Below are 26,111 nucleotides of genomic sequence, written 5' to 3'. Positions count from 1 at the left end.
CATGTCTCGGTTCTGTATTAGCTGTATGACCTTAGGGCAGGCAACTTAGTCCCTGAGCCAAAACAGGGATCATTTCCACCAATATTCAGATCTCCTTGTCCAGAGGATCCAGACACTGGCATTTGTGAGTGAAGGAAAGCTGGGTTTCTAAGGCCAGGTGAGCCCCACCACGGGTGAAACTACCTGCTTCTTGGTACAAGCAACCTTGCATTTTTGTGCTTTTAATCTCCTTAATTCATCATTGGATCATCGTGGGTCAAAATGGTCTCCTTGGCTTTTACTTTCATTCTGGAGGCTGTTGAAACACTTCAGTTCCACAGAATGGCCTCCTTACATAAAATCCCCACCTTACCGAAGGTTCACCTCAGGAACATTAAGGGGACAGGCAAGAGAACACTGTGGAAAATGTACATGTTAAAACACCCAATGCCCAGGCCCCCGGGCCCCAGCCAGCCCTCACCGATGGTGGTCTCACAGAACTTCTCTGCAGCCACCTCGTTGGCAATGTTGGCGCCCATCAGCACACTGATGTCGATGCCCATCTTCTCCCGGATGATGTCAGAAATGAGCTTCAGCCCCTCCGGGCCCTCGTCTATGCCCTAAGGTGGTCAAGAATTTAGGGAAATACAAACCATCAAATCCAAGAAGCATGAGATCGCTGCTTTATAAGTAATCTAGATTCAGACATCCAATGGCATGTGCATCTTGAAAAATATCTTTTTCTTACGAGAGCACGTATATATACTACGTATATACTAAAGAATAGTAATAAAATGAAAAAAAGATTTCTTTATTAACACCCACATTAAGAAACAAAACATGATCAACAGCCCTGAAGTCCCCCGTGTCCCTCCCCGAGTTCATCCTCCTTCCGCCTCCAGGATGAACCATTATCCTGAATGTTGGATGCCGCGCTCTCTGGCTTTTTTTTTCTTTTGGATCATTTTGCCACACGTAGCTGTCTCTGAACAATATGTTAAGTCAGTATGCCTGTCTCTGAAAGCCTATAAAGGGAATTGTGCTGTTCACATGTGACTACTGTGTTGCGCTACATTGTTATTTTAGAGAGTCATCCACGTGGCTGCATGAATGCTTGGGTTCACTTCTATTTACTACTGTGCAGTATTCTAGAAGGAACAGTCTGCCCTTCACTCATTCATTCTATTGCTGACTGACAATAGAACTGTTCCAGTTTGCTTTCATAAATATTCATCTATGAACACTCTGGATCAGAGTCTCTCTAGGGGGTTCTTCAGCTATTTTTTGATGTGGACCCCACCCTGGGCATCCTGGTGCAGTTGATGAACTCATTCTCAGAATCTCACATGCATAAAGCAAAGGCATAAAATAACCTAGGAAGACAGTTATCTTGAAACAGTTACCAAAATGTTAAAAAACAAAATTTTTTGATAAAGTAATATATGTGCTGATTTATTAATGCAATTAGAAATAGATGTCATGGCAGGTCTAATAATTACTGTGATTTCAAAGTAGTGATGAGCATGAATACTTTGAGATAGCTGAAGCCATGGTAAAGTGATGTGAAAATGTCTAATTTCTATTGACAAGAGGTCCCAGGTCCTGCTAATACTACTGTTATTGAAATACTGGCTTATGCTCTATATTCATAAATGAAAGAAATGCTCATTTCACTTAGAGGCTAAAATGAATAAAAATATTCTTCCCTACAATTAAGACCATGACCTTCCTGAATTCTGTCTATGGACCTCTGGGGATGGTTCATGGGCTTCTAGTTTAATTCTCCCTCCTTAGGGATTATACTAGGAGTGGGAACCAATGATGATTACTTTCCCAGCTAATGTAAAGCTCTGATGATTTCCAGAACCCAGGCCAAGATCCACATACTGATTGGGAAGGTTCTTTCTGACAGCAAGGCTCACCAAGAGGAGCCCACCCCATCTTTGACAGAAGCAGTTCCCTCCGAACTTGGAGCTAAGCTAGGCTCGTGGGATGTTTGGTTTTGATTACATTCTAGATATTTTTACATAAACGAACAAGAAAGCAAAAAGATGCTATAACCTCCCATTCAGCTCCTTATCTCCAGCAGATGAAAAATGCGAACTCGTGTCTCACGATGTTTTTCCGGCCTTGGTCAGGTGAGTTACCTTGATGAGCGTAATTCCCAGCGCTTTCTTGGGCACTCTACCAGCGAGCTGGTCGCAGATTCTGTGGATGAATTGGTGGGGAATGACAAACACCAGTAGGTCTGCATCCTGCACCGCCTCGTTGAGGTTTGAGACTGCAACCTAGCATGGCAAAGAGGAAGAAATACTTATTTCCACACCGAAACACACAGACCCCAATTCTTTCATTTGCTGGCCCTTTATCGGATGCCTACTATGTGCAGAGTGCTGTGCAGACAATCAAGGCAAGTGTGGTGTGTGCTCTGTCTTTCTCATTCAGGGCATGCAACTGAAGCCAGGAGGGTCCTGCCTCTGTCACTTACCAGCTGGGTAAGTGATCTACCCTCTCCATGCCTCAGTTTCCTGACCTGTAAAAGGAAGTCATCATAACACTGTGGGTTGTTCTCTGTTGCTCTCCCAGTCCCCAATCCATTTTTCTGCCCTTCCTTGCCCAGCTCTGTTTCCCAGGCGGCTGTTTTCTGTGGAGTGTTTCCCCTGTGTGCCCTTGCTCTCTGCCTTCCAGTTAGTTTTAGCCAAAGTGGGACACTGTCAGGAGATCCAGGTGGAAGAAGAGACAGATCAGGGCGTTCGTGAGCCTTCTGGGCCACGCCTGCCCAGGCTGCAGGGGTGCTGGCTCGGCTTCATTTTAGTTATACCTCCTGTCTTCCACATCTCTAAGCCATGGTCAGGCTGGTCTGGAGACACGTCTGCCCCCTTGCCCTTTCAGGGGTAGCCGTGCCTTCCCACTGCTACTTATCTTTGAGCACTTCATCAAGCCCTTTTGATTCCCTCGACTCTGTCCCTACTGCTACAGAGCACTTGGTATGCATTTAATACATGCCAACTATCATGATGATTTCTTTCCTTCAGATAAGTGTGAAAATGGGTTTGAAAATTTAACATGGATGCGTGCACATGCACACACACGCACACACGCACACACACACACACACACACACACACGGGCAGAGATGAGGGCATCTAGTGATGACAAGGGATCATATGGTCTGTTGTTGCCTAATGTCTGTTCTTGTCTCTCAAAGAGAACCTCTGCTTTGGGACTAGGCTCAGAAATGCCTGGAAAAGAGGCTACATTTCCCAGCTTCCCTTGCAGCTAGGTGCCCCCTGCGATTAAGTTCTGACTAATGGGGTCTAAATGGAAGTGCTGTGTGTGGACTCCTCGGAAGTGCCCTTGAAGGCATTTCTTCCTCCTTTCACCAGAGGAAATGTAAAGAGATGGCTAGAGTTCAAACAGTTATCTTGGACTATGAGGAGGGAACCAAATGCTGAGATGGCAGAACAGTAGGATAGAGAGACCCTGACACCATGATGCATCGTTAATATGATGGGCATAAGGGGGGAAAGACAAAAATTTACTCTTCTTAGGTCACTGTTATTTTAGGTTTTCTGTCACATGTCCCTAAAACTAACTGTCATTGATATAGTTCCCATTGAGCATTCCTGGTTCCCAAAAGGGACTTGGAGGAAGACTGTTCTCTGAGGAAGTACCATCTGCCACAGGAACATCCTTCAGGATGGGTGAGCTGCCTAGAAAATCACTGGAAGTTGTGATGGAGAACATCAATTCCCCATCAAAGTTCCTTCTCTCCTTCCTGTAAGCTGGTCACTGGTCACCGAGGTAGGGATTGCATTTCCCAGAAGCCCTTGAGTAACACAGGGCCATGGACCAAGTTCTCATCAACAGAACGTGAGAGGGAGCAGTGCACACCACTTACGGCCCAGAGCCCTTAAAACTGGGGGCTGCTTTCTCCACTCTTTCTCTTTTCCATTTCTGCTAGTTGAAACCCACAGCAATCCAGACCTAGAGATGGCACAGGAAATGATGAAGAAAGATGGGACCAAGAATAATGGTGTGAAGCAAAGGTGCTAGACCTTTGTTAGGCGAGAGGGAAATTCCTTTGTTCTTGAAGTCACATTATTACCATGTCTTTTCTTATCTCTTAGCGAACTCTCTAACCTAATACATGTGCCAAGAATTGCTCCTTCATTCGGAGAATTCCCCAAGGAAATCTATCTGAAATTATTTCATTCCCTTATCCCTTTGCTTCATATGGAAGACTTCCGTAATTTCTCAACCACCTGCTCCATTCTCCTTTCTAGCAAAAGTGCCCCTAGATTTCACTTCAAAAGCTACTGCTTCGCCATTTTAACCACAGAATTTATGTGGAACTGGCCCCTCCACTGCTCCACACAGATGGTCCTTAACTTGCTCAAGCCAATGAGCACAGAAAGCAATTGGAGCCAAGGTATTTGCTGGGGCTTCTTCACGCTAATGCAGTAGATACTGGGTGTTCCTTTGAACAGTGTGGGATGACGGTGTGAGTTCCGGAACAACTACAACCATATTGCAAATGTGATGGGGAGAACCCAGACCTGCCAAGGGACTCCCATGCGAATGAAGCCAACTTTGTGGAAGGCAGAGCAGAGAAACAGGAAAACATGGGGCCTGATGACATTTAAACCACTAGTTCAGACTGCATCTGAAACCAGCCCTGCCTGGACATTTAGTCATACGAACCGAAACATTCTCTGTTAACTTAGGTTGATTTGAATGGGACCATGCAGAGTTATTCCCTGCAAGCAGATCATAACCCAAAGCTTAGCACTTCTCCCTCTTTGTTCACATCTCTAAAGCAGAGGCTCCTCCAGATTGGTAACCTAGGCTGGGACGCCATAAGTGACGAGGATTCATCACCCAAAATCTACCTGCTTATTAGTTCCCTCGCATCTGGATATTCTCGCTCTTCCAAAAAAGCATTTTCTTATTCTATTGCATTAGCCTCCCGATGTCAACCCATATTAGTTTGTTCCTGACTGGTAAAGCTCATTATTTTTTATCTTTGCCTATGGTTCCCTCACCCCCCCTCACTCCACCAGCCTTCATAAGCACTCTGACCCCTTACTCTCCCTTAAGTTACTAGCCTTACTCTGGTGGGGACTTCTAAGACTTTCTCATACAGAGCCTGGCAACCTCAATTTTAATTCAAACATTTTTCTCTAGACCTACTGTGTCTCCTCTTGCCCATTCTCCAACACACACACACACACACACACATGCCTCTCCCATCCCTTTTGGCCTTTTCAGGGCATTTCCCAACACAGTGAAATGGAAAAGACACCAGAATCAAAGAGAAAAAAAATGTACATTAGAGTCCCACATCAAGCAAGTGATCAACTGTGTGACCTTGGACAACTGACTTATCTTTACTGAGCTTAGTCACCCATATAGAATGGGGATAAAAAACACCCTTTCCACCCAGCACTTTTAGAGTACTTTCAAACTATGTCAGTGACGGTGCTTTGAAATGATATAAAACAAAAGAGATTCTTCATCAGAAAGATCCACCTGCCCCCTATGTCTTCGTAGCTTTTCAGGAGTCAGCCCATCCCCACGTCCCTTGTTAAAAAACATTCGCAAGGAAGTCACCCGCTGGGTCACATGTCTTCCTGTCTCTTACATTTCATTCATCATTAAATCAAAGAAGAACCTGCAGTTGACCGGCTTGACTGAGAATGTGACGTGTCTCTAGGACAACAGTCTGGAGATTCGCTCACCACGTACGGACGTCCTTCCACTCTCCATGGGAGAATGCTTCGCGTGTAACCCACAGCAGAAACGTGGCAACGTGTAAGGTGAGCTGATTCTGTATGGCGCGCACGGTCCATTCACAGACCATTATTCCTCCTGTGCAGTATCACAACGAGCTCTCCTCAACTAACACATTAACTTGAATACCCCTTCTCAGAATAAAGCCTTTAGCTAAGCCTCTATCCCATCTTTTACTCTAAACGAAATCAAAACACTGCTTGGGAAATGCTGAATCTATTGCATAGGTGTCCTGCCCAAATCTGAGAGTGTCTACCATTAAAGATCCCGAAATATGTTGGGAAAGACAACTCAGAATAAAAGGGCTTACCTTTCGCTGGCAAGGAGGGCAAATAATCAAATCAGAACGAAGGCCCACTTAATGCCCAGACTTTCAGAAATCCAGGGCTCTTCGTCTAAGTTAAAAAAAAATCAGTAATAAATAAAATCATTTAAAACAGACCCAAAAAAGTCTATGTGGACAAGCCTGGAGGTTCTTTTGCAGCCTCCTGGACTAGTTATCACCGTGTAGTGTATGGGCCTCTTGGCCTCGCTCTTTCTCCAGTTAGCTAACTGGACACTACAGCAACTCAACTACATTCTCAAGGGAATGAGGACTTGGATTAAACCCAATAGCATGAGTTATACATGGCAAAGTACTAGCTGGCACACAGTGGAGGTCCAAAAATACTGTGGTTCCTTCCTGTTCTAACTTCGATTTCTGCCAAGGTCGTAGGTGAAATTCACCTCCTTGGCTCCACGTTCAGAAGAATGATCCTCAAATACAGACAACTTTATCTGATGTTTCTTATATAAATACGGCATGCTAGTACATGAGGTTGCTTCTAAAAAAAAAAAAAAGATAGTAATATAAATTTATTATGTAGACAGTGGTACCCAAACTGTGGTTCTTGAACCAACAGCATCCCATCACCTGAGAACTTGCTGAAATGCAGATTCTCAGCCTGGATCCAGTAATCCCCCTTAAGCAATCCAAGTGATTCTGAGCAACACTTAAATTTGAGGAGCATCATTGAAGATTTGTCCTCCAATTTTCAAAAAGCTAAACCCAGGAAGGAAAGAGTTAATGGTGAGGTTCTCAATGTTCTAATTTTCAGAAGCCTTTTAGCCAAAATTAATAGATATTATCACAACCCTATTACATAACCAAAAGTAAATGATCATTTTTAAAAAACCATTTTGGCTTAAACTTATATCACATAGGCTACCACCTAAAGCACCGAAACAACATTCTTCACTCCGGTTTGTCCTCCACCACTTCCACTGTCCCTGGCGATCATTCAGACCACAAATAGTGCCAGTCACTACTCCAGGTGCTGAAGAAACAGCCAGAAGCCAAATTCGAAAAGTTGGTGAGAATAACTAACCTGTAAACTGGATTTTAAAACTAAAAATTTTCATGTTTCAAAGGATACCATCAAGAAAGCGAACATTCACAGAAAGGGAGAAAATACTTCTGAATTGTAAATTCGAAAACAGACTTCTACCTACTGTACATAAAGAATTCTTTCAACTCAGTACTAAAAAGACAATCCATTTTTTTTGAAGAGGGCAAAGGATCCCAATACACATTTCTCCAACAAAGACATACGTACACGTACACGGATGCCCAATAAGAACATTGGATTCTCAACACTGATAGCCAGCAGCTAAATGAAAATCAAATGCACAACAAAATAGCACTTTGCACCCACTGGGATGGCTAGGACCAAGAAGTTATATAATAATAAGTGTTGATAAGACTGTGGCGAAACTGGAACCCTCACTGCTGGTAGGAATGTATAACGGTACAGCCACTTTGGAAAAACAGTGGCAGTTCCTCAAAGTTACACAGTTACCATATGACCCAGCAATTGCACTCGTAGATATACACACAAGTGCACTGAAATCATGTTCACATGAAATACTGTACGTTTCACAGCAGTATTGTTCATAGAGCCAAAAAGTGGATAAACAAAATAGGGTATAGCCATAATATAAAATATTATTCGACCATAAAAAGGAGCGAAGTACTGATATATGCTAGACTGTGGATGAACTTTGAAAACACTGTGCTAAATGAAAGAACCCAATCACAGAAGACTACATACTGTACGGTGTCATTTACAGGAAATGTTCAGAATACACAAATCCAGAGACAGAAAGTAGATCCGTGGTTGCTTGGCGGGGGTGGTGGGGAGAAGAGGAGGAAATAACAGGTTACTGTTAAAAGGAATGAGGTTTCTTTAAAGGTGATGAAAATATTCTAAAATTGATTGTAGTAATGACTGTACAGCCCTGAACGTACTAAAAACCACTGAATTGTACACTTTAATGGGTGAATTGTATGGTCCGTGAATTAGTAAAGCAGTTAAAAAAAAAAAAAGAGGTGGCAAGGCTTAGAAGACAGAGATGCGAGGCAATGACGACTATATTTCACAGAGGATGCTGTAATCATAAATCCTGGTGTCACAATAGGGTTCGCCGAAAGCTGGAGCAAAAGGCAGAAGAGCTCGCCAGCTGGGTAAGTGCTAACCTCAGGCCCTGGACAGAGCTATAACACGGGATCAACAATTTTTATCTTGCTGTGGCAGGAAGTCAGTGTTCTTTCCATTCAGGTCTAAGAAGAAATTGAAAACCCACATGGTTCTAGCTTACAGTGAGCAGGTGTTGACCTGGGTACATCTTTGGTAAAAAAAAAAAAAAAGTTCCCACGTGGAGGGGGTCACCCGATGAGCATGGATCTGGAGAAGAGTCAGGCGGGCAGAGGGCTGGGCGCCTCGAGCACAGAAGACTCATTGTCTCCAGACAGCACATCGACTGACATCAAGAATAACAATGCTAGGTTGAGGGAAATGTAACAAGTCTCTCCCTGCTTGAATTCCCAAGATAAAAACGATTAAAGCTTTTTAGTTCCAGATCCACATTTGCTCTACATCAGCAGTCCCGAACCTTTCTGGCACCAGGGACCGGCGCTCCTATGAGAATCTAATGCCTGATGATCTGAGGTGGAGCTGAGGTGGTGATGCTAGCGCTGGGGAGCGGCTGCGAATACAGATGAAGCTTCCCTTGCTCCCCCACCACTCACCTGGCGCTGTGTGGCCTGGTTCCTGATAGGCCATGGACCAGCCGGTTGGGGACCCCTGCTCTAGATGAGCCAATGTTTCTGTCTGATTTTTTACCTTAAAATAATAGTAATGATATTGCTCTTGTCTAACACTAGTTGACTTTTTAAATGACTGAGATATGTGGAAAAACTCTGAAATAAACATACAAAAATAAAACAAAACAAACCCCTAGCTTACGTAGACCATCTCATTTACTCCTCACAAAACCCCTGTAGAGGTAAGGCCCCAAGAACAGCGCTGCCAGGCTCAGTCAGGGAGCATTAGAGCCCAGGCTCTCTGACTCCACGGGTATGTCCTTCACACTTCACTGTCTCTCAACTTTGGAAATTATTTATTATGTGCCATTGTATAAGTTCAATTCAAAAATACAAAAAGTATAAAGAAAAAAATAAACACCTGAGTACCTTTCATTGTCTTAAGAAATAAAACTTTCTAATACCCTGCGTCTCCTCCTCCAAGCAATGGCAAGGATGTGGAGCAATGTGAGTTCTGAAACACTGTGGGGGAGTGTAGACAGCCACCCTGGACACCAGTGGTGTGATCTGGTAAATGACAGGCGTGCCCTGCTTGGCACCCTGCGACCCCACCGCGGAGACATGTACAAGGCTGTTCCCGGGAGCACTGTCCATCACAGAGGACAACTGGAAACCGTGCAGATGTCCACTCTAGGGAATGGATATGTTCATTTTCACGAATCTACAAGGCTTTAGATTCTTAACTCCGCTCTGTCGACTCCTTCCCTCCTTCCTCCCTTCCTGCTCTCCCATTGGTGGCACAGGCTTAGCTTCAGAGAACCGTGGGGCAGATTCGCCTCCTCCAACATTCCTTGAGCACTGTGCTAGGAACTATGGGAGAACCAAAACCTCAGAAAGTCAAGTTCATGTACTTTGGGCAGGCTGGGGTGGAGAGACAGATACGTAAGAGACTGTCACAAAGCAGAGTGTCAAGAACATATAATGAAGCGTGTGGTTTACGGAAGGAGCGGAGCAATCAATTTTGATAGGGATGGGAGAAGTGAAGCTCAGAGGAATTTTCTACTCCAGGCTTGAATCAGATGTGACCTCAGGGGCCTTGCACTGCAGTGGGAACAGCTGCTCCGCTTCGTCTTTCCATCAGATATCTGGACGACTTAACTTCCAAGCTCAGAGCCCTGGGGATCCTTTCTCTCCCCACCAACAGCACCAAGAATAGGGATGGGTTAAAGCTGCCTGGACCTGGTTCAGTGACACAGAGGAGAAAGTCACTGTCAAAGGCAATGGATTCAGCGGGCTCAGGAATGAATCCACCAGGAATCAAATTCCAACCCTAGCCTCTAGCTATGTGACCTTGGGCAAGTTCATTACCCTCTCTGAGCCATGGTTTCTTCACCTATAAAATCGTAGTAGGCGAACTAATAGTACCAACTTAGATTTTTATTTTTAAAGAAACAGGCCAAAATGGAGTCACTTTTGCCAAGCCATGTCAAACCAAAACTTATTAACTAACCTAACAGTAGTTTTGGCCTCTCCCTGGAGTAGAATTTTAAACCAATTGGTCTGGAATTTCCTGATCAACATCTGATATAATCTGCCTATAAAACCCGCCTCCTCCCCCTCCGCCCGCCTACCTATAAGGGAAGGTGACCATGCCTGAAATAATTTACTCTTATGAGTTATTCTTGCCCCATCCTCTTTCAGCCTATAAAAACCTTCCATTTTGTACAACTCCTCCCAGAGCCCTTCTAGCTGTTAGATGGAATGCTGCCCAATTCAAGAATCATTTCATAAAGCCAACCAGATTTTCAATTTTACTTGGTTGAATTTTGTTCTTCACCAGACCTCGAGAGGCTTATTAAGAGCATTAAATGAGACAATATCCTTAGCACAGTGCTTGACACTAATGAACACTAACCGAAAGCCAAACAAAAATCTTCAGTGAGCAAGGTCTTTGCAGACCCAAACTTCCTGGCACTTATCGGTTCACCAATCTGTCTCCTCTGCTGGACTCGTGAGAAAAGAAGGTCATCCTATTCCTCCTTCTGCCTCCAGCGCCCAATGCTGTACTCTGCATGCACAGAACCTGCTCATAAAGGTTTGGTGAGTGAATCCAGGTCGTGATGGGTATTTCATTATCAAAGCAGATGAGTTTCGCTGCTTAACCACAGGAATCGGGCAGCCACAATGATCTGGACTTCGAACAGTTACAGAAAGCTACCAAGGGGTGAAGCTGGACACAGAAGTTCATAAACTCCACTCGGACAAGCAACAGAGGAATGCCCTTTTCTTCCTCATGCTCATTTCTAACTTCCCCTGCAAGTCACTGGAATGGGGCCAGGCAATAACCTTATTTTTCCCTCCCAGACCTAATAAGCTTGAATTTTAAACCGTCGGTCTGACAGTTTTCTATTTTCTCCAATCCCCTTCTATAACTTAGGTCTTGACCCTGATTTTAATTACAGACCAGGGTCAAGTGTCCTAGTGAGGGGATCACAACCCATACACTTAGAAAGGGTGTATCGGGAGTTACCAGGAGACACGAGCAGCCGAAGGCAGGTTGTTAGTTCCAGATTTGATGTGATCTGCACTTGAACGCCAAGAAAGTTACGGGTTGAACTGTGTCCCCTGCCAAAATTCATACGTCGGAACTGGAGACAAGGTCATGATAAAGGCGATTAAGTTAAAATGAGGTCACTAGGGCGGGCTCAAATACAACCTGACTGGTGTCCTAACAAGGAGATTAGGACACAGGTGACAAAGGAGACCACGTGAAGACACACGGAGAAGGTGGCCATCTGCGAGTCAGGGAGAGAGCTTCAGAAGAAGCCAATGAGCCAGCCCTGCCGACAACTTGATCTTGGACTTGCGAAGCCTCTGCCACTGTGAGGACATTAATGTCTGTCGTTTACACCATCTAGCTGATTAATGGCAGCCCTAGTAAACTACAACAAAGCCCATTTGCTGAGTCCAGAAAACCAGCACTGACCACGCAAAGAACTAGGAACGGAGGAAGAGGGAGGGAGCTTTTGTATTTCCCTAAGTCCCAAGCACTGACTCGGCCAAGCACAACTTTCAGAATCAAGCAGATGTACTTCTCATCCTACAGCCTCACCACATTTTCCGGCAGCTTGTGTCCAGGGAGATATTTTACATTTTCGTGGTCACTGTTTATGATGTCTGTAAGTTTTCTCCCGTTAACCGTTTCTTCAAAGACCCACATCTTGACCGTGGAGGCAAACTTCTGAAGATTCTTGACATTATTACCAATTATTTTTGCAATAGCTGAACCCCTACAAAACAGTAAAAAAAAAAAAAAAAAAAAAAAAAAAAAAAAAAAAAAAAAAAAAAAAAAAAAAAAAAAAAAAAAAAAAAAATAAAATTAAACTCACTTGGGCAGAAGAGAAAATGCTTTAGATTCTAATTTAGAAGACTTGCATTCTGGTTCTGATTCAAGCACTGAGCTTATAACTCCAGATGTGATGCCACTATTCTTGTCACCCCCAAACTGGTTTTGTGACAGTAACATGCAGCTCGTTCTTTCTTTTTAATCCCAGATTTAGCTGCTGAATACTTCCTCCTGTGCGTGGCCTTTCGGGACTATCTGCCGTTTCCTCTGACCAGGACGGGGGTTTCGGTGGGTTTTCCCTTCGTAGGCGTTTTGGCCTTGAGGTCACCCTTCTTGACCTTGCCATCAGCATCAGCCTTCTTGGCTTCAGGTTTCTTCTCCTTAGCGTCCAGGTTCTCAGCTTTTTCTCCCGCCATCTTACAAGATGGGAAAGAGCAGGAGTCAGTAGTTTTTAAAGCCCCCCCAGGGACCAAGAAAGGCTGCTGGGTGTGATGATCGAGAACTCTGGTGCCCAACTCCCTCTCTGAAGTATAGCTGTAAATATCAAAGCTCTGTGGCTTTACCTGTAAATTCTTTTTCTGTGTCAGCAGGACAGCTATTAGCTAAATATCCATTAGTTCAATTCACCTCTTGACACTTTGTAAAAAAAAGAGGCCAAGAAGCCATCACTATCACCTTTATTCTAATCTTGGAAATAGCTGCTCATACTCACAGGGAGATAGCAGCTCAGGTTCACTGTGTTCCCTGGCATTAAGTAACTCACACAAGGTCAACAGGAGTGAGTGTGATTCTGGAGAATTGAGCAAACTGAGGGAGGGGCTTCTAAAACACTAGGCTCCAAGTCAAGTGAACCAGGTGGGAACATAAACCAGAACCCCAAGACTCCTCCTCATGATCTGACTGGAATACACTTACTAACCCCCTTTATAGCCCTCTCTTGGGGAAGCCAAGTATTTGCAACCAAAGGCAAATCTGTAGCATCTGCTGAAATGAATTAAGACAATTTAAACGAAAATTGGAACTGTTAGGAATGAAGCGCACCAGACCATGTCCTTTAGGGTTCCATGGGGCTTAAAATGACAGGACAAATATTAAGTATGGGAAACTCCAGTTTATTATTTACTCATGTAAGGTCATCAGGACCTCATTCTGCCTCCTCCCTGGTTTTCTCAATAGCTTCTGTTCAATCATTCATTCGTTTATCTCGGTTATCAAATATTCACTGAGTACCTGTTGTGTACAATGCATTGGGCTAGAAGCTGGTGATAAAACAAAGAAAAGGCAATACCTTTGCTCTCAAAAGCTTATCACTCAGACAGGTGAACAAGGTAAAAGGTATTCACAGTTCTGTGCGGGACAAGAGGTAAAGGAGAACGGAGGGACATGTGATTAGAAGGGCAAACAATGGTGGACTTTAACACAAAGGACTCAGCTGCGATCCCTGTTAATCCATGAGCAGTCTCCCATGCCGACCTTCTGTTGAGAGCGCCATGAAGGACAGACCCCAGCTGGGGTGTAAGAAGAAGATATGGGAATAGTGCTGAGGAAGGCCACACCTCTGCTGTGAAACAAAAAGGGCTTCAGAAATTAGGGGAGGGACGAGCAGGCAAAGCAGAGCTTCCACTCAGTACTCAGCTAACGGCAGATACATGAGTGAGCTGAGCCAAGCCAGGAACCAGCTGGCTGATCCATGCTCACCAACGACAGTAAGTGCTCGACATTTTAAGAAGCGGAGTTGAGGGAGGGTGGGCATCTGCAGCAGTAGCTAAGGGGTACACCAAACACAGTGACTTTGAGGCAACTGGACTTTGAGGTAACTCCAGGTATTTCTAGGCCAGGAGGTTGGACCTGCCACTCAGAGATGTGGGTGGAGGGCAGGAGGTGAGGAGGGTGATCAGGGTTGAGGGAAGAAAAGTACAAGTATAGGAAGGAGAGGAACAAAAAGATTCTGGTGCCTATAAGACCTAGTCTTTTCTAAATAACTTATATAATAATCCTCTTTTTTTTTTTTTTTTTTTTTAGATCAGGAATTAAAACACTAATTATATTTGTTTTGTTTTAATCTCTTTTACAACCTAGTACAATCTCCACAGTGAACCAAATATTTTCTTTGCTGTCAACTTTTCTCTGTCACTTATAAAACCTCGGAAAGTATAATCTACCTCAACATGATAAAAGCCATCCATATGTGACAAGCCCACAGCTAACATACTGGGTGTTCTTACCACCAGAAATGGGGAGAAGGGCAGGAGGAAGCATTTAGAGGTGACAAATGTTTATTATCTCAGTTGTGACTGATGGTTTCATGGGTGTTTTCATATATCCAAACCCATCAAATTGTATACACTAAATATGTCCTGTGTTTTCATACATGTTATATATCAATCAATAAAGCTTATCTTTCTTTTAAAATATATTCCACACCCCAAACTCCTTTTCGTCTCTGACATAGTCTGACCAATGTGAAGGAATGGGATCAGAGAGGGCATAAGGGAATGTTTTGGAGGAACGTGAATGTTTTGAAAGGATATACCCTGTTCCTCTTTTTTTTTTTTCTTTTTTCTTAAAAAAAGAATAGTGACTGGTCTTCAGAGGGCCAGTCCAAAATATGCACAAATATATTAGAACTGGGCTTAAAATAATAGTACTGACTATGGTCTATAAAGGTAGTGGTGGGGGTTGGGGTCTCAAGGCCACAACGGTGGAGTTCTCTGTATTTCAGAGATCGATCTGCCACTGCACAAGCATAGTCAAGCATGGATCCTTACACTCTGGATCAAGGGCACGAGCAGCCATTTCTACACCTAGCCCAGCTCACTCATCTACTCCATGGCAGGTGGGACAGATGTCTTTTAAGGTCCCTTCCAGGTCTGTGTTCAAGTCTGGTGTTTTCCAAAATGAGAAAAGGGTACCATGCGCATCCCCCAATGGCTCAGTGCTACCCCCACACACAGCACCGAATGACAGTGACTCACTTGTGCCCTTTCCAACTCCTATTACCCTTCTGAGAGAATGCAGAATGTCTCACTTGAGTGCTACTATGTTGCTACCATTTCTCTAGCATGTGCTAGGAGGCCTCAGACTCTCTGAGCCTTGGCTGGTGAGGATCTGGCAAGAATTCTATCACACTGTTTTGTTTTCATTCTACTGCTTGTTGTTGTTACCTTGTACTCATGACATTTACAGTAGTGATATAAAGTTTTCTTTTAAAGCCAAGGTTTAAAGAAAGCATAATAAGCGAATGATAGATAGTACAGGTGTGAAGTCAAAAGAGCCAAAGCCAGAAGGGCAGTGCCTGCAGGAGGGAGGTATAATCCTGTCCAAACTCCTCACCTTGCAGATTAAGACACATGAGGCTCAGAGTCACTCTGACTTTGTGTCACACAACTAGGTAGTCGCAGAATTGGGGCAGGGACTCAGGTCTGCTGATGACCAGTCCTGGATATTTAAACAGATGTATAATATCACATTTCCTAGGAAACTGGGAATGATCTTAAGTCTTGGTCCTCAAAATATAGACTAATTCACAACTTCTGTAATACTATGCAAATGAAATTCAAAAGGGACATGGGTGGGAAATCATGTTCCAGTGCCAGCTATGTACTGGGTGTTTGATATAGAAGATCTCAATCTTTACAGCAGCCACTAGAGAAGTACACATTATTCCCAGAGTTGAGGCTCAGAGAGTAAATGAGTTACCCAAAGTCAAACTGTCCATCTAGGGCCAGAGGTTCTAATACAGATCTGTTTCCAAAGCCCACCCTTTCTGTTTTACATTTTCCCTGGTAAAGTGGAATCATTTGTTGAAAATACATACTGAGCACCTATGAAGTGCGGATACTGTGCTGGACACAGGGGACACAGCGAATAAAACAGACAAGTCCCTGCCCTCGTGGAGCTTGGAGACTGGTAAATGGGGACTGATGACGCTCTAGCAAGCACACAAGGAAATGTAATGACAGCTGGTGACTCAAGTGGCTAAGCGGGTGACAGTGACATGTGGCAGACATCACGGTCGGGGAGAGCTGGGAAGAAGTGCCGCTAGGCCTGAACTCTGAAGGCTGAAGGCCATACCCAGGTAGGGGTGGGGAGCCTTCCAGGCAGAAGGAAGGGCCCCTGGGGCAAAGGTGCTGGAACAGGTGAGACAGGGAGATTAACTTTTACCTAGAGCCAATTCTGTAGGAGAGGGAGAGAGAGAGGAGGGGAACGAAGAGGGGACGGAGGGCAGAGGGGAGATAGGGAGGCGACAGGGAGGGAGAAGTAGGGAAGGAAGGGGAGAGGAAGGGGAGGAGGACTACATGGGGAGGGATGAGGAGGTGATGAGGGCAGGGAGCAGGCAAAGAGGTAAGAAAGGGGTAGGGATGGGCAGAAGCATTGATTTGCGGCCTATCAGGTATCAGACACTGTTGTTGTTTTTACTGAAATACTGATATATAACAACATTGTCTAAGTTTAAGGTGTACCCTATGTTGATTTGATACATTTATATATTATCACCACAGCACTGTTTTAAACACCTTAGCCATCTTATCTGTTTGAAGCCTCTGCAACCCTATGATGCAGGTACAATTATCCTCATTTTTTATATGAAGAAAACAGAAGCCTGGAGATCACAGAGGTGGTTAGGGGAAGACCAGAGATTCACGCCCCAGGCCATGTCTTCAATACTCTCCTCTCCCTCTCTGGGTCCCAGCTGGATGGACACCCACTTGCTGGAGGCCCTAACCTCCACCTTGGCAACCCTTCACCTCCACCTCCTTGGCATTCACTCTGCGCACAGCCTTCTGGCCCCATCCTCTCTAAAAAGGTGTAATATCTTCACCAGGCTAGGGAGGCAATGCAGCATGCAAGGAATGGCTGCCCATCAAGTTAGGCCCAAACCCAAAGAACACTGGTGGCCTGCACTCCTTCACAGGGTGCAGAACCTTTCTGGGCCACCAGTCCACCGCTCTTTTTACCAAGGAGGAAAATGAGGCCCAGGGAGGAGAATGAGCAAGGGTTCAGCTGAGTTCTCCCCATTCCGTGCCCCACAGCTGATCCTGACTGTGGATCTAAGGGAAGACTATGGTCAGCTTTGGTTTAAACATCTGCTTTTTCACCGGTAAAAGCAATACATGAAAGAAGAAAAAGAAATTATGAATAATCTTGCCACCTGGGAAGAACTACTGTTCACATTTTGTGTAATTCTTGGCAGTTAAAGGCTTTCAAAGTACAATCAAATGCCAGAGTATTAGATACAAATGTGAAAAATGAAGCATTTTAAAAATAGATTCAACTTGGTGAATGTTTATTTGATCTCTGGATAGGGAAGCTTTCTAAGCATAAAATCAAAAGAAGAAACCATAGAAGAAAAAAGATCAATGTGCACAATTTCACATAAAGGAAAGGATTGGAAGAAGACAAAATAGCTTTTCTGTCTATCAGAATTCAAACTGCAGAGGAAAAGCTTAAGATATAATGTTACATTTAACAAAAGACAATGCAAAGTTGTACATGTCATATGATCGTGTATACTAATTAACAAAATATATACCACCTCACACCCATCAGGATGGCCCACTATCAAAAAATAAAAAATGAAAATAAAAACAGAAAATAACAAGTGTTAGTGAGGATTCACAGAAATTGGAACCTTTGTACATTGCTGGTAAGGATGTAAAAATGGTGCAATGAGAAACAATTTAGTAGTTCCTCAAAAAAACCAAATAGAGAATAACCATATGATCCAACAATTCCACTTCAGGGTATGTATCCAAAGCAGGGACTCTAACAGATATTTATACACTTCGTTCATAGCATTATTCACAACAGATAAAAGGTGGGAGCAACCCAAGCGTCCACTGACAGATGAATGGTTAAACAAGATATGCTACATACATAGAATGGAATATTATTCAGCCTTAAAAAGGAAGGTAATTCTGACACATGGTACAACATAGATGAACCCAGAGGACATTATGCTAATCACATAGAGACGCCCAAGCTGGCCAGCTGAAAAATGAGACACGTAGCCCAGTCACTTCTGTCGTCTTGGCCAGTCTGTCTATTGTCAGACACATAGAGGAGGTGATCTAGGACCAAGGATCCAAGCCACGCTGGCACCTGACCACAGCCTTGTAAGTGAGCCCCGGCTAGACCAGCAGAAGACCCCCCCAGCTTAGTCAGCCCAAATTGTCGACCTCCAGAATCACAAGGCCAGAAATCATTGCTGTTTGAAGTCATTAAGTGTTGGGGGAAATGGTTAAGGCAGCAACAGATAATTAATTCAGCTTCCAGTTCCCAACTGTGGAAGGGGGCTGAGCCCCAAAGTCAGATGATGGCGAAGTGCCACTAGTATAACCTTAAGGTAGTCCAGAAGACTTCTCACCCACGGAACCCAGCTCTTGACATCACCAAGCATGGGGACAAGATCTGAGAGGAAGAAGAAAGGACGAGAAGGGTGACCTGGATGGTGAGGACCCCAGAAACCACCTTCTACCAGCAACCACTGAGACTTGGGGATGCCACTTGGCCTGCCAAAGAGATTTAGCGAACCTGTGACTTCTGTCCAAAGAGATATGTCTTAGAAAAGAGTGGGTTCACCCAGGCATTGCTCTGGGGTTCGTGGGTGCAAACTGGAGATTACAGATTTTTCCCTCAAAAATAAGATTTTTCTAACATTTTGTCAAAGATTAATTTTTAAATCAGTTGCCTTAAAAATAATAAGCTATGATTATCTGTCTTGTGTGCAAAACAAAAGATGCCTGCTTTGGAGGAGAACTGAACATGATAATTTTCAAGGCCTCATTTCGATTTGGTTTTTCTTCAGTGGAACAGTTGGAGGGTAAGACATTCAATATTTTTATGACAATGAGATCTGTTATCAGGTCAAAGTATGCTTCTCATTGAAAATGGTAAGAATTTACAGAAACATGGACATTGGAGTTAAAGGATGTGGGTTTCAACTCCGCATTAACCAGTGACCTTGAAAAGTTTTCTCTAAATCTTAGTTTTGCCATCTAAAATAGGGCTAATAATGGTACCATGCAGGCTTGTTAAGATGTATCTGACACAGAGAGAATAACCAGTAAGCAGTACCTGTTACTATGATTCTCTCTCCCAAGGGAGGGGAGGAAGTGGAAGAGAAGAATAATGAAAGAGGTGAAAGAGGGTTATGAGGTGAGAGGTTAAGAGATGAAAATGAGTTCTGACTCATCCCTAGAACAGTAGCAGTCTGATTTTTAAACTTAACAGGTAGGGGCGTGATGGCAATAAGTGATTAAGTATCAGTTATTATTATTATCTTTTAATTGTACAAACTTCCTCACCCTGGTTCCGGAGAAAACTCTGGATCCTTTCCCAGGTCAGCTCTGACCCCACCCTATCATTAAACTCTGCCTCTAGCATCCAAAGCAGAAGTGTGTCAGGACCACCTGTCAACAGGGAAGGGGTTATTTCTTACCTCACAGCGAATTTAAAGGCACTCGAACTGTTTCTGGACTCTCCATGTGGAAGTGTAGTGAGAGTCAGGACAGAGACAGTAGCACAGACAAAAAGGTGACATGGGTGGACAAAGAGCCACAGCACTGCACTCAGAAGGTTCCAGCAGACAAAAAAAAAAATCAGTCACGCATATCCCACTTCTGTCTCTTGTGCAAAGTAGGCCAAAGCTCTCCTGACCTTGAGTCTCAGGCCTCAAGTTGTGGGATGACTGAAAACAAGGGCAAGAGATAAACTCCAGCTGCATATCAGTTACTTACCCTTCTCTAGCTCTACTCCTTGGCCAAACTGGGTGCATTCTGTGGCTTAATGATCATGCTGGTCAAAGAGGATGAAACGAATAACAATGATAAGAGTAGGAGAGTGTTAAGTCACCTTGCACTCTCCCCAGATCATCTCATTTAATCCTAACCATAATCCTAGACAGCAGGTACCGGTATTATAAGCAATGGCTCCTGGAGAGAAGCAGTTTGCTCAGGATCTTGGAGCTGCCAAAACAGAAACGCAGGGAGTTGGAATCCGGAGCACGCCTTCTGCCGGCTGCATCACTGCCTCCGAGGGAGGCCTGGGGCATATGCTCCCTCACACAGAAGTTTGGCTGTAAATACAGCACTTAGGTTTTGGTTCTAAACTGGATCTTGCACTATGCCTGGATGATCTTCCTGAGGTTCTAATGAAAAAACTTTGTTTCACCTTTGGAGTTACTTGAAAAAGCTTTTATTTCTCTGTGTGTTCTTGGTTTTTTGTTTTTTTGTTTTTTTTCTGAGTCACTGGAGCCATACAAAGCCTTGCAGGTTAGGAAGCAGCTCCCTGCATAGTAGTAGTGTCCAGCACAGCAGGGCTGGGCTGGAGGCCCCCTCCGGCCTCCTCCTCCTGTCTCGAGGAAAGGATGTGCCAAAGGACAGGACAAGGGCATGTTACACAACCCGTTTACTTTCCCTTACATGCCCTTTCTGGCTGAAACTCCTTGGCAAGTCAGCTAGATTCAGTCTTCTGGTATCTGTATTGCAACTGATCATTTACATGCGGGAGGGTCATAGCCACCTCAGAGCTAGGAGTTTAGGTGTGACCACACCTTTACTTACCTAAACATTCTGAACTACTTCAGAAATGTAAATATTGCTTAAGCATGTTCACATTTCCTTGGTGAAGTCCATATCTGGAAGAGTAGATTCATCTCAAAGAATGTTTTAAAAATTAGCCAAAGGCTCGAGTTCCTTAGGGAAAAATCTGTCCCACCCTTGGGGAATGTGATTCAGCAAGTCTAGCTTCAGTGTTAAATCTGATACAAGTGGCTTTTGGACCATATTTCAAGAAATGCTAAAATGTAACATCTTGTGAAAGATATTTCATTCTCAATTTCTATTTTGTTTGAATTTATCTTCCAAGTCCCTATCTAGCTCAGATCTGAAGCTAAGTTCTTAAAGGCAGGGATTGTGTCCAGTTGTGTCAGTATCCCCAAAAAGGCCACAATACCTATACAAGACAAACACTCAAATGTCTACTGACCAGGGCTGAACATGCAGTGGGCCTTTAAGGTCCTGACTCTCCAGTGAGGTCATGATCCTCTCTCTAGGGCTGGAGTGGCTCTGTACCCAGAGTAGCTGCAAGGAAGCCAACAACTGTTCCTATCTGATAGCATAATTAATGGAGCCAGGCAGTCAGCCCTAACCATTGGGACCGCACATTTCTCAATTGTTCTGCTTCAGTGTCACAAGCCAAGTTCTACTCCATTTCCTTGGGCTGGAGTGGGCCAAGAAAGCAGTCGAGTATGAGTAAACCTTGGGAAGGCAGCCAGATCCCAACAGAGGGGGCAGGAGGTTCGCTTCACTGCTCTTGCTTCGGGCCTGAATCCAGCGTGGCAAAACTGTGCCACTTCTACTACACAAGTTAGGAAAAGGTGCTGTCACCTGTGCTTCTGTGCCCTCTTATAGAAAACTAATGTTAAAAGACCCATTCAGGGTTCTTTTCAAGTCCCATGGCCAACAGGGCAGCTCCCATCTCTCACTCTAGTGACCTGACCTTGGGATCGAAGCTGGCAAAACTAAATTCAAAGTCCAAATGAAACTCTGCAGTGGAGAGGTACCAACTCCATTAACGATTGTGCAGAACATCTCGTTGTTGTTTACAAAAAAGTGCATAAGATCCTAGCATTTGCAGGGCAGAGAGAGAAAGGAAATCTATGCAAACGTTAATTTGTATCTGATGGAATTCATCCAAGGAAATGGAGTAGAACTCGGCTTGTGACCCTGAAGCAGAAGAAACTGATAACACTGGTTTTCCTCCAGGAGGTATCTTGGGGTAGAGGTCTGGAGGCAGTTCACTGGTTTTGAGGGAGCCTTTTGGTTTATAAACAATGTAAATATAATTACATTTGAAAAACTACTTTTCAGACAGTCATTTAATATTTATTTAGCATATGCCAGGCACAAGGGCAGAGGCTGTTCTCAAGAGCTGGATGGGGAGGCGTAGGAAAAGATAATGAAACAAATCATTGCCTTGCAGTGATAGGTCAGCAACAGGAGTACACGGAGGGGCCCCTGGACTTGCTGGGAAGGAGTAGTAAAGAACCCGTCAAGGTTTCCTCCAAGAAGTACCCTTCTGGGCCAAGTCTTAAAGAGTAAGACTAAGACCAAGTAGCTACTACGAATTGCTGCAGTGCTTCTAGAATCCTGAACTGTGATGAGTGTCAGGCCACAGGAAAACAGAAGCTCTGAAAGGATTATCACTCTGAGTATTGTAGAGCGGCCCCTCGGATGTGGGAAAAATAGTGCTTGGCCATGGAAAAGAAGACTGAAAATATTAGATGCTACACGATATTCTGCATCCCCCCTCCCCATTCACCCAACTACACCAGAGAATCCCACTGTATTAAGTTTGATAAAGGGAACTAAAAGAGCTGACATTTACAGAGTGCTTAAAAGAGCGCCCGGCGCAAAGTGTTTTATAAAGGTTAAAGTCGCAGCCTTAGCAGAGACGCAAAGCTTCACAAACATCTCCCCGGGGAAGAATTCCCAACGCCCCTGGATTACTCTGGGAGGCAGGCCTGCTGGAAGCTGGATTTTCTTCCCCATACTATGTTACTGTGATAGTAGGCGTAGCAGGGGCGGGGGCGAGAGTCGCACGCTGAAGGGCAGCGCAGTCCCGCCCGCAACCTGGACAGCGAGCGCCCTTTAGTCCCCTCTGCATTTCCCCTTTCATTATCAAAACTACAGTAAGAATGCTCGAGCCTCCTTCAATTACTCGACCTGTGCGATCCGCCAAGGAGGAAAACGCCCTCAGGATGTTGCTCAAACCACCCGGGAGTGGAGAGCAGGTGGCCTCCGTGCGCCTGCCGTGCGGTGACGAGAGCGCAGACAGGTGCCGCAGGCGCGCGGCCCCCGCGGGCCCAGTGCCTCCTGGCGGAGCGCCTGGGCTCGGCCTCCCGGGGCGCGGAGACCGGTCCTGCGCGAGGCCGCCCGCCCCGTCTCCCTGCGCGCGGCGCGCGGTGCGCGGTGCCCACGCTGCGGCGCGGGCGCGCGGCCCTAGCCCGCCCTGCAGAGGGGCTCCCTGGCGGCGGATCGCGTGCCGCCGGCCCGCTGCAGCTCACCAGTTCCCCGAGCCCACGATGCACACTTTCAGGGGCGACGCTGCCATGGCCAGAGCGAAGTGCAGCAGCCCAGCGCGTGCCTCTCCCGCGGGCCGCTGGCCTCCGCCCGCTCAGCCTTACCCGCAGCTGCTCCCCACGGCCCCGCCCCTCCCGCCTCTGCTGCCTCTCCACCAATGGCCGCGGCCACCCCCTCCCGCAAGCGCCCGGCCACAGAGGACACCCGGCAGGACCCGCCCCGCCACTCCCGAGAACCACTGCGCACGCCTGGGCCTCGCTGCCCTCCGGGCCCGGCTCCGGAACCGCCCCACCCCTGCCCGTGGCATGCCGGGACTTGTAGTACGCGCCCCCTGCGGCCGCGCGCTCCGCTGGACGGCCCCTCCCACGGCGCCACGTGCAGCCCGGGGTGGTGGCGCAGCGACCTGAGCTCCCGGCGCCGGAGGCTGCGTCCCACCCCGTTCGCAGAGCAGCCTGGCCCTGGTCGCTGTGGTGCCCCTCACCTTTCATGCCCGTACCCCAAGCGGGAAGAGCTGTCACGTCGCAATTTGGAGCCGAGAAGGGATCCCAGATTGACCCTAAAGTCGACCAGACTTGGGCCAGAGCTAAAAGTTTTCACACCTGTCTTTTCAGCTTCTGCCTCCTTTGTAGAAGGAAGACACTACCTGGCATCCCTGAACTTTCTAATGAACCCATAACCTCTGAGGCCTTCAGGGCTTGGCTGGACAGTACCCAAGCTTCAGTGTGAACATTCTCTGTAAAGTCAAGAGAGAGACCTAGAAGCCGGTGGCATCGTCCTCACCCATTTGCTTGGCAAGACTTGTCTCTTCCTGGTTATCTTTGTCAGGAAAGTTCGTGGTTGCTTTTTTCCTTTCTGAAAAATAGAACATTGTTTATTCATTCTGAGTGTCACTTTCCACCAGGCACTGAGCTAGACACCATGGGAGGAGGACAAAGTGGTTTAAGCTCGTTGTCCTGAAACTCTTGCTGTACGTTAGAGTCTCTGGAGCTTTAAAAACTCCCCATGTCCAGGCGCTGCCCCAAGCCAATTACATCAGAATTTTCCAGAATGGGATACAAGCATTAGAATTTTTTTTTTTTTAAGTTCAAGTGGTAATGGCAAAAGGTACCCAAGATTGAGAACCAGAGAACTAAAACATTAGTGGAGACTAGCTGAAGAAACAAATACTCTAGTACCTAGAAAAAATACTAGGCCTATTAGTTTGATACCCAGGGTTAACTGTTATTTCTGGTTTCATCTCTACATTGTATGATTTATCAGTGTTACTTCCTCAAGAAAATACATAAAGAGAGTGGATGAGACAGATCAATCTCACCACTCCCTCATTGATGGTTTGTTCTCAGTTATTTGCACTAATGGAACGATGCGTAAGCAGGGATGATGCGAAAAGATGGACTGTTGGAGCTATTCATTACTTTTTCTTGCATGTGTGTTACAAAATGGGTTTGTCGCCTTAAATAATGAACTCATGTACCTGAGGAGTATACAGGCATTGTAGGGCCTTACACCTACTGCTTGATTCATTTTTAGCCTTTGTCAAAAAGATTTATACCTCGTATGGAAACTCCAGTTCCCCGACGTTGCAGCCACATCTGCATAACGAGCTACTTGGCTGTTCCGCGGACATACGCTGCACAGCTTCCTCATATGGTGATTACCGATCACCTGACGTACACAACACGTGTTGTGCCAGAATAGGCAGAGTGAATAGTCATTTATTTTATAGACTGGTTACAAAGATTAAGACAAAAACCAAATAAGTGAATAGAGGGGAGAATTTTACAGATGCAGTAGACCAGATTAAATTGTTGGGGCTTGTCCGCTATGGTTAAAAAAAAAAAAATTTCCCACCAGCTAAATCTGATGAACAAGCATCAAAATAAATAATAATAATAATAATAATAATAATAATAATAATAATGGACTTAAACTCTTTGAATAAAGTAGATATTCACTAGTCTATGGTGATTTAAAGAAATAAGTGAGCATATAAATGACACAGAATAGAAGGCTCTTCCTTCCAGGGGGAGGCCAGCTAATAAATACGGAGGGAATGATGGTACTACATGATCAGCAACGGATGCTCGAAGCAGTGATGAAAGTGTGGCGAGGAACAGAATATTTACATAGCCTCCAAGTCTCCACACAAAGTACTTACAAAGGATAAAAGTCACTTTGAGGGTTTTTAGAGAAAACTGGCTGACACCTCCTCACCCAAGTGGTCCAAGTCAGCATTACCAGTGATGGGCAGACGAACACATGTGTCTTATTTAGCTGGAGGGAGAAAGCCTTTAGTTAATTATAGCTTGGTTAAAAAAAATTTTTTTGAAATAGTTCCTAGACCTTGGGTTTCATAGATTAAAAATATTTTTCTTGTTTTGAAGTCTGACATAGAACTGCCAGTTTAAAATTTTTTTCATGCAAGGACATAAGCAATTGCCATATATGTATCCCATTTTATTTCTTCATATTTTATTTTATTTATTTTAATTCATCTAATTATATTCAACTAATTTGGGTTTTTTTGAATAATTACATGATTTATATGATTTGAAATCCAACAGAATCTAAATTGTATATAGTGAAATTCTCCCTCCCTTTCCAACAGTCCCCAAGGCCCCCCCTTGAGGAAACTGTTGTTCCCAGTTTCTTGTGTATACACATTGTTCTGTTACTTGATTCCCCGCTTAACATTATTTCATATTAAAAATGTCAGTAAGTGCCAAAAATTTGAATGCATGGAATGAAAACTTACAGTGAAACATGAATACATTTAGCTTTTTAGAAAACTCTCCCACAAAGTCTTTATTTTTCTCATTTCTGCGTG

The 26,111-nt window shown here is 44.8% G+C and overlaps 1 protein-coding gene across 6 annotated transcripts in view; it reads right to left on the bottom strand.

Annotated features, from left to right (window-relative positions):
* Positions 1 to 23,403, bottom strand: part of GPD1L (glycerol-3-phosphate dehydrogenase 1 like) — a 46,053-nt gene extending 22,650 nt beyond the window's left edge. The window contains exons 1-6 of one of the 6 annotated variants that reach the window (XM_016140767.2): positions 23,269 to 23,362; positions 12,539 to 12,616; positions 11,967 to 12,144; positions 2,468 to 2,512; positions 2,127 to 2,267; positions 461 to 599 (exon numbers count right to left, since the gene is read on the bottom strand). In XM_016140767.2, coding sequence (XP_015996253.1) covers positions 461 to 599; positions 2,127 to 2,267; positions 2,468 to 2,512; positions 11,967 to 12,144; positions 12,539 to 12,552 — 517 coding nt within the window. In that variant the 5' untranslated portion in view covers positions 12,553 to 12,616; positions 23,269 to 23,362. Of the gene's footprint in view, positions 1 to 460; positions 600 to 2,126; positions 2,268 to 2,467; positions 2,513 to 11,966; positions 12,145 to 12,538; positions 14,198 to 23,268 lie in introns of those variants that run through there. The other 5 variants (XM_016140764.2, XM_016140765.2, XM_016140766.2 and 2 more) reach the window with 5 other exon arrangements.
* Positions 23,404 to 26,111: the final 2,708 nt, after the last annotated feature.

This window comes from Rousettus aegyptiacus, unplaced genomic scaffold (genome assembly GCF_014176215.1).
Source record: "Rousettus aegyptiacus isolate mRouAeg1 unplaced genomic scaffold, mRouAeg1.p scaffold_m13_p_4, whole genome shotgun sequence".
Taxonomy (NCBI): domain Eukaryota; kingdom Metazoa; phylum Chordata; class Mammalia; order Chiroptera; family Pteropodidae; genus Rousettus; species Rousettus aegyptiacus.
Note: the sequence above shows the minus strand (reverse complement) of the source record. Positions and strands in the feature narration are given on the sequence as shown.